The 8,883-nt window shown below is 43.0% G+C and overlaps 1 protein-coding gene across 1 annotated transcript; it reads left to right on the forward strand.

The window, feature by feature from the left end:
* The first annotated feature begins 229 nt into the window (after positions 1–229).
* LOC123770005 (uncharacterized) lies at positions 230–8,360 on the forward strand. The gene is made up of 6 exons (XM_045761552.2): positions 230–359; positions 2,798–2,942; positions 3,794–4,037; positions 5,760–5,879; positions 6,217–6,417; positions 6,560–8,360. Exons 2-6 carry the CDS (start codon positions 2,798–2,800, stop codon positions 6,762–6,764), a joined length of 915 nt encoding a protein of 304 aa, XP_045617508.2. The 5' UTR covers positions 230–359; the 3' UTR covers positions 6,765–8,360.
* The last annotated feature ends 523 nt before the right edge of the window (positions 8,361–8,883 follow it).

Below are 8,883 nucleotides of genomic sequence, written 5' to 3' on the forward strand. Positions count from 1 at the left end.
ACGCCAAAGTATTAAAATAATCCTTTCAATTCACTTGTATTTGAATAATAGTTTGAAACTGCTGCTTGCTGCTGTATGTACGCAAGTGGACTATGAGGCTAGGCGAGGCGAGCGGTCGGGGTGACACAGATACTGCATGTGTCTTCCTGGATCATCTGAAGGGGGCGGGGCTTGGGCAGGTGAAGGGCCCCGTAGCGAGCGTGAGGCAGGCGGCGGCCAGGGGCCCCGGAACAAGCCTGACGAGGTATTAAACCGCGGCCGAGGCCAAGGTGTGCGTCACTAGTGAATATAATCCTGTCGTGTTCTGTGTTACCAAGACGAGTGAAGAACGTCCAGTTAGAGACTTTTAGTGTTCCAGAGTAAGTTGTGTCAGTGCTGGGATCCTTCTTCAGTTCTGTTTAAAGTTTTGAAATGCATGTCGTAAGTGTAAAAATTTCCCTTGAAAACTTGCGTACAGTGAGCGCGACTCTTGTGACAATATGTCCAACTGGATCATTATCTTCCTCAGTGTTGAAGTCGGAGGATTGTCCTCCTTTACATCTCCTGGATAAACTTTTAACTCAGTAGCGTATAGCCGTGTTGCTCTCAGAATGCTGACTTCTCAGAGTACACATCGGCGGGTATCACGATGTCCCTGTCAGTGCCAGTCCTTAATTTATTAATTTATAAGTATAATACTGAAAAAAATTAGCAAAGGAAATAAGTTTTGATTTTATAATATCAAATATACTATTAAGAACTTAAGGATTGCAATGGAAACAGCGATAGCCTAAATCACGACCCGGCGCCTTCACATGCTGCTGAAGACTAGTATAACAATAGTCTATTAGAATAGTATGTCTATTATAATTAAAACACTTCACCCATCTTCCATAAATACTTATGCACGAGAGTTCACTTGTTCTTTGTAATGAATATACTTAAATATTGGTTTCACGATTCACTTCTCTCAAAGAGTAAAGTGGAGCATTTTGTTTAGTATGAAACTTAATTATTAGTCTCTTCCTATTTATAATGTTCTTTAAATGATATACTTTAGTTGGCTTGATCCTCGACTCACAGTAGGGATCCCGGGTTGGATTCCCGGGCGGAACAGAAATGGTTTTCTTTAGCCGATAATGCTTTTGTTCACGTAAAAGTAGTTACCCCTAGGAGTTAGTCAACTGTTGTGGGGTTGCATCCTGGGAAAGGATCACTACAGGCGTCCTCTCCCCGAGAAAGCTAATTATTATTTTTAATTATTATTAGTATTATCATTATATCGAATAAGGTTCATACCGTTCGTGAGGAATTATACGAGAAACGTAATCATTGTAAGTAGTATTAAACTATACGAGACTCCCAAGAGCCAGGTGGGTGCCGTATGACAATAGTACCTGAGAGTTGAGCCTGCGTGAGACAGACAATAAAGCAGCTGTACATGGTCGCTACGAGTCGCGTTGGACCAGCGTCAATAACGTTGATGCTGCATCCCGGCCTCTCAGCCTGTACGTTTCATTTTAAACGTTATTTTAATCTGTACGTTGTTTCCCAACGTACAGATTACAAGGTACTATGTAAAGTAACTGCTCTCAAAAATCCTCGTTTTCTATGCATCGGTGGGTTAGGCTAGGTGGGTTGCTTGGGGTCGTGCGTTTCTGGTTAAGTTAGCCCTGGAATTTAAGCGGGATTGAGCGGGCGGGATTTAAAAATGGATCAACCTGGATGGTTCGTTTGAGCCTTACATTTTTAAACTGAGGAATTTTAAAAGGCTAGAGTTCTGAAGGCTTAAGGGCTATGGCTACTTTAATGAGGGACAGTCCTGGGATAAAATAAGCTCCTTTGTAAACAGAAGGGAGGGAAGTATCAGGGGAAGGCGCAAAGCCATTACGACTATATAAGCACTTGGAAGGGGACAGGATAAGAATTTTGGGATGGGACGGGGGGGAGGGGAAGGAATAGTGCCCAACCACTTGGACAGTCGGGGATTGAACACCGACCTGCATGACGCGAAGCCGTCGCTCTACCGTCCAGCTCAAGTGGTTGAGAAATAAGCTTATATATGGTGTATCATTCCTGCAGCCCAGCCTCCGATATTAACCCAGTGGGCACCGTTGGTTGGAGGCGAAAGACCTTACATACTTTTTATTATGTAACGTTGCTGGCTTTTCACGCCTAATGCCCTCTGCTCACTTAGCAGTAAATATAGGTACCCGGGAGTTAGGCAAAGTATCCACTAGGAAAATGAAAGAAAATTCCGAACGTTTTCGTGTTTCTCTACAGTATGAAGAAAATACGGTTAATGTGGTGGAACACGAAAACGTTCGGAATTTTCTTACATTTTCTTAGTGGATACTTTGCCTAACTCCCGGGTACCTATATTTACTGCTAAGTGAACAGAGGCATTAGGTGATACAAAACGTGCCCAACAATTAGTATTAATACTATTCCAAACCGCTGATCAAGTTAATCATCATTCCAGCCTTGGCTGAATCATTGTTGATGCTAACTTATCGATTAAATATGAAAAACGACATATGGCAACTTGGAGATGTTCTGGTACGAGGCAAGTACCCGGGACTCACTAGTAACATTGTAGGTCACACGAAGAGAAACTAAAATGGATTTGCAAGCTAAGTAATTATCAAAAGAATGCGCCAAGCCGGGAGGAGTTACAAGTTTTTCCTCTGCCGGAAACATCAAGCGCTGCTATAATCACAGTTCTGATTATACAATTATATAATCGACCTGATTATAGGTCGATGCGCTGGTAAAAGTCACTCTAACCTTCCTTCCTTCCTTCCTGCTGCTGCTGCAGATGCAGGCGATACGTGTGGTGTTGGTGGCGGTGGTGGGCGTGACAGTGTGTCGGGCGGCGACCATGTTAGACGCAGACGTCGACCAGGATGTGGTGGACATTGGGCCCAGAGACGACCTCGCGGCCACCAGTTCAGCCGCCACAGGTGAGTCCTCGCAACATGTGTTCTGACCACACATCCTCCTGTTTACAGAGTACTTTTGTGTAACTATGTGGACCATCGTACTTATATTGACGTAATGGACAATTAGATAGTAGAATTTGGTACTATTCACTTTATGAATGAAAATGAAGCTGTAAACCAAACTTAGATATTCCTTGGCCTGGTATACCACATATGTACTATATTAGGCCTCAGATAGCGTGTATTAGGCCTAGGATGGTTAGGTTAGGTTTTATTAGCAACATAATTACAAAACAGTTTCCGGTTTGTCCAAATTCAATAGTACCAAATTCTACTTTCTAATTGTCCATTACATCAGTATATGTACGACGGTCCTAATCGTTACTATAAGTATTATCCAAACAGGAGGATGCGCTAGAAACACCTCTTATGCGACGTGTGCTGTTATCTCATAAACCTATTTGATTCACGGACGGGTATTTGATGTCATACATTAAAGTTGAAAGAATTCTAAGAATATAGACCGGAAATTATTTTAGTGTGCTTATATTCTTGTTAGTTACGGATTCCGTGCGCCAAATACGCGTGAGAGTACAGTGTGGCACATTTAAATCTTTCGTACATAAAAGGAAGATAATTTACTGTTATCTCAATACATAAATTATTTGCAAACAAAAGTGGTATACAGACTGTTGGTCTAGAAATTGCAGATGTGGAGTGTGGATAAACAAAACAAAAACATGTGTCTCATAAAGAAACATTATCTTCAATGCAGAATCATCAGTACATTTTTTTCTGAAAACACAAATAACGGATTTCCACGGTTCCACATTTATAATTACCAATCTTCCTCCCTACTTTCTCACCAACAGGACGGACCTTCTCAGAGTGGGGCCAGTCAATCATGGAATGGATGGGCTTTGGAGACGATGAGAGCGACGAATATTCAGACTACGAGTACTCGTACTATTACCCGCCCAGCGCCTCCTCCCAGATAGGCTACGGGCTGCCCTCCGTCGGCTACCAGGGGGCAACGGGTGCTCAACAGTCCTCCTACAGCAGCTATGCGCCCGTGCAAGTGGCTCATCCCCAGTTCTCCCCCGCCCGTGACGACACGTGAGTCAAGTTCAAGTTCAAGTATGTTTATTGAGATAAGAAAGAAATACATCTCAAAGGGATAGAGTAGCTTAGGCTATTTCTACCCCCCCCCCCCCGTGAGTCTTCATTCTCCAAATTTGTCTTCACTTCTGCCTTTCCTTGTAGAGTCTATACTTTTACTGCCTCCCCCTGTAGACTCCATACATTTACTGTCTCCCCCCTGTAGACTCCATACATTTACTGCCCACTACGTAGAGTCCTTTTCCACTTGAGTCAGAGTGATAAATTTCATTGAATTCTATACAGGTGAGCCAGAATAGAATTTCTTTCAATATTTTATTCTTAATAGTGACCAACTCTCGGCGCAGCTTCATAACTCCATTCTATAATTTTTTATATCACTGTGTGTTCACCTAATCGTGCTTATGATGGTTAAGCTTGGGCTCTTTGGTCCCGCCTTTCAACTTTCAATTATCTAGTGTTGAATTGTAATTTTTCTTTTAGGAAATTTGGCTCTAACTCCTACATTTAGTGTTTATGGAGTCTGCCTGTGTGTGTGTGTGTGTGTGTGTGTGTGTGTGTGTGTGTGTGTGTGTGTGTGTGTGTGTGTGTGTGTGTGTGTGTGTGTGTGTGTGTGTGTGTAAGCCAAAAGTTACACAAATATTGTATTAGTTTTCCAAGAAAATTTTAGAAAAAATTGACTGAAATATTAATTTATCACAGCAAATCAGACTTATAATTAACTTAAATTTTACTGTGTGAGAAGTGGGAATTTTGTCGCCAACATTTAGTGAGGTGAAAAGCTCCAGCAAGCAATGAGTGCAACGCGAATATGGTGCACCGTCCGTAGCCTCACTGGAAATCCAATTGCTATTGCAAAGATATTAACATTAAAATTTAAAAGATGATTAAATATATAGAATTATTGCCTAATTATCTGCAATGTCAGCATAGTTTAATATATATGAATTAATTCAACACCAATACCTTGAGGAGTTTCTATTTAATAAGATCACACTAGCCAAGATCCGCCCTTGAACTTTTACTGTATACCAAAACATTAATAATTCAAAATATGTCATCCGTAGCTGGAGTGGAGGGAAACGATTATAGTGAATAGCGAGAGTAATAAGTGGGTGGATTGGGTTAGGCTTGCACAAGTCATCAGGTTCCAGGGGGAAAGCCAGAGGGCGTTGCGCTACACCTGATAGTCACTGCCGCTGTCACCAGGCCGGTGACAGCGGCTGGTATTACTAGGCCGTTGACAGCGGTAGAACTTAGAAATTGACTGAAAAACTGTTTATTGTTTCATGTGGAAACTTGCTTCAGTATTTTATGGCATGCAATATTGATGTACATTTTAGAAAGACTGAAATTCCAGGCAGACAGATATTCATACACTCGGTCACTCACACGTTCCCTCTCCCTCTACCACTGTCTTTCCTACAAAACACACACTCAAGAAACAATAAAGACACGCAGGGAAAGGAAAAGAGAACTGCGCAGGAAGGCCAAGAGGCAGTATAAACCTTCCAGGTCTCAAGCAGCGATACACATTAAAACGACAGCGTCAGTGCAATTGAAGCCTAAATTTTTCTAGTCACAACAAATACGAAATGGACCAAGTGACTAACACTGAAAAAAATTTCCGGAGAGATGCTGCGAACGACCATTGAAGGATAACTAATCGATTTGTCCATATAGTTTTCCCCGCATAACCGTGAGCTGTTTGTGTTGCAGTTATGAGGATGACGACGGCTGGTCGATGACGGATATTATGTACAACATGGCCCTCACAGCTGTTCCTGTCGGCCTCCTCCTCTCCGCTCTTCCCACTGGGCTATTCACCATCGCAGTCAGGTTGGTATACCGTCAAGGAGTTGGTATACTGTCAGGGGGGGGTTGGTATACTGTCAGGGGGGTTGGTATGCATTCAGGTTGGTATACCGTCAGGTTGGTATATCGCCAGGTTAGTATACCGTCAGGGGGTTAGTATACCGTTAGGTTGGTATACCGCCAAGGGGTTGGTATACCATGAGAAGGATGATACCGCCAGAGTAATTGAACAATTTCACCTAGATTATATATGTGAGAAGCTGTAGTGTGTTACATAAAACCAACTTATGTTTACATGTCACGGTGGTAGACGAGACCTTGACAGGAATCCTTCATAAGTTGTGCTTCATCCCCCTGGCAGACGAAGCTTCGACAACAGCAACCTCCTGGATGAGACTATGGACCCGTCGGAGTTGCCGCTGCTGCACGCCCTTGTGGAGAGTGACTTCATGGCCCTCGTCTCCAGGGACTGCCAAGAGAAGCTTTTCTGCGAGATCTCCCGCATTGGGGAGCGCGAGGGCGCCTCATTCATGCAGAAGGCCTTCTACTATGTTGCCACTCTGTAAGCTTCTGCATTTTTTTATATTCGTTGTAAATTTTATCATTTTTGTCATGATCAATATATTCAATAGATATCAGTGATATAAAAGAGCCGACATGTTACTGATAGGACACTAAAGTTGAGTTGAACGCTGTGCTTTCAGGACCCCGGACGCTGTAGCGCGCAAAGTGGGGTTGGCTCGGTTATTCCGGACTTCGCGCCACGGCCATTGTGACATGATCCAGTGCTCGGCCACCTCGGGACAGAGACCTCCCCCAATGGTCACGCACAAGCCTGTTGATACAAACCGTATCTTCGAGGAAGTTAGCACCTCAGAGAAGGACGCTGTAGAGGTCGCAAGAGAGTGATGTGGCAGCGCCCTTATGTTGCTGGCTGTTCCTCATCGCTTCGAGTCGGCTCAAACTCCCGTTGTAAGACTTGTCTGTTCTGTTGTGAACCGGTGGACACTCAACAGCAAAATATTCTTAATTGTTGGCACACAGAAACGTCACTGTAATTGGGACATGCATTGTTACTGGCTCTGCTGCATGTGAAACACCCAGCAGTCGTGTACAGAATGCATGGTTGTTTCTACAATGGAGCGTCAGCGGACCGAGGCTAGACTCCTCCACCAGTTGCCTAGACAACCTCGGTCTGGACGAGTATTATTATCAACTTCTCATATTTATCTACCAGTCGTAAGAAACTTTACTAAACTTTCACAACCTCTGTTCATATTCTCGGCATGAACGGCTGACCGAAATATTTAAGTGACCTCAAGACCAAACATCCAGACTGACCTGGAGACTGACCCATTCTAACTGTGCCATACGATACGGGCCATCCAAACACCCCTTGAGTTGCCCTCAATAGTATTTGCTGGACGGTAAATTCCAGCGCCACAGTGTCGCTCAACAGATCAGACTCTCATTTCTAGAGCTTCAAGGAGTGTTTGAGACCCTCGGCCTGACTTAGACTGTGATACTGCCGACTTGGGAATACTTCACGACCCAACCCCCTTCACTCTATTCTGCTGAAGTTTCACTTCTAAAGTAAACAGTTTTGTTTTAATCATTATTGTTGCATTCTAAAGGCAGAACAGTTAATGTAGCTACTTTCATACATTTGAAAATTAGTTAAAATTAACGGAACCAGAGTTTGTGGAGGGGGGACATGTGAAGCAATATATATATAACGTTACAGACGCTAGACTAGTTATTACATTCAGTGTACATGCGAAGGAGAATTTACTTATTACAGACCTTAGACTAGTTATTATACCGTTAACGCTGAAGATATCTTCACCACAGACGCCCAAGCAACGCTCTCGTTGGTCACATCACGTGTGGGTGGCCCGCCCTCTCTACTCATCGCTAAACTGTAGATATTGTATTTATTTTTATAAGATATTTCGTCTCTTGAGGCTGGACCTCGGTGTGTGTGAGTGTGTGTGTAATCTCAGGCTCTTCTTCTTAATCTTGTACGTTTTAAGGTTGCTCAAGGACACTGAACGCGGCGTGACAGGAGGGCCAGGAAGCCGTCGCTGATAAGAGGACAACAATTGCCTGTCCTGCAGCGTCACACAAACTATCACTAGCTTTAACTACTCGTTGCAAAGAACTGTCAATTGTCTCTATCTTCTTGTATTATCAGAAGATAAAATTTACCTCAAGTTTGGTTGTAGATACAAGCAATGGCTGCCCTCCAGCCACGGTGTGCAGCTCCCGGCCGCCCGCACGACCTGTGACCCCGCCTACGGGTAGACTCGCCGCCAAAGACTTAATTTTAACCCAGGACTCTCTGTACATATGACAGATTTCATCACAACTAATTTCAGTAAATGTATTCCACGACTCTTGTTCTCTTGTAACTGGTCGTATAAAGCAGTTCAACAAACTGATTCTCTCTAATTTTAAGAAAGTGAATGTCGCTGGTGTCTTGTTTACATTAAATACTGAAGGCTTTGTGTTGACATTATTTCTCTGTTTTCCATCTTGTTCCGTAATCGCCATTTTCAAACTTCGGTTTACTCATGTAAGTCAGCCTTTGTGGGTACAGTTGTGTCTAGGATATATTATTTTTGGTTTCTCAGACTCTTGAGCATTTTAAGCCATATTGGCAATAATCACGAAGGACAAAAACAGATTCCTTTTCCTGTTGGCTCTCCACATGTAAAAAAAATTAGTTCTTTCCATAATACTTCTCGACTTCAGACGTTACATATACACGGCAACTTTGTTTTTGGACCGTAAGACAATTAACAATGACATTATAGTTGGCGTTGTTAAACTCTGCAATACTCTGGGCTTGTTTAATCAAATAATGATCAATGGCTCATCGCTGACCCAAGACAATATCCCCCGGGCATGTTTGAGCAAGCGACGTACAAATGCAACAGTGATTTTCGTAGATAACGTTAAACAACTGCTAGTCGAGCATGTTTCTGCCTGCTGGGGATATTACTGTTCTTACACAATATAATCTGAC

The sequence above is a fragment of the Procambarus clarkii genome, chromosome 45 (assembly GCF_040958095.1).
Source record: "Procambarus clarkii isolate CNS0578487 chromosome 45, FALCON_Pclarkii_2.0, whole genome shotgun sequence".
In the NCBI taxonomy this organism is placed as follows: Eukaryota; Metazoa; Arthropoda; class Malacostraca; order Decapoda; family Cambaridae; genus Procambarus; species Procambarus clarkii.

What these genes read in the sequence shown, in the direction of transcription:
- LOC123770005 (XM_045761552.2), top strand. Translation starts at nt 2,798, where the DNA reads ATGCAGGCGATACGTGTGGTGTTGGTGGCGGTGGTGGGCGTGACAGTG. An exon ending in TCCCCCGCCCGTGACGACAC is followed by an intron (nt 4,038 to 5,759) that starts GTGAGTCAAGTT and finishes TTTGTGTTGCAG; the next exon opens with TTATGAGGATGACGACGGCT. An exon ending in TTCTACTATGTTGCCACTCT is followed by an intron (nt 6,418 to 6,559) that starts GTAAGCTTCTGC and finishes CTGTGCTTTCAG; the next exon opens with GACCCCGGACGCTGTAGCGC.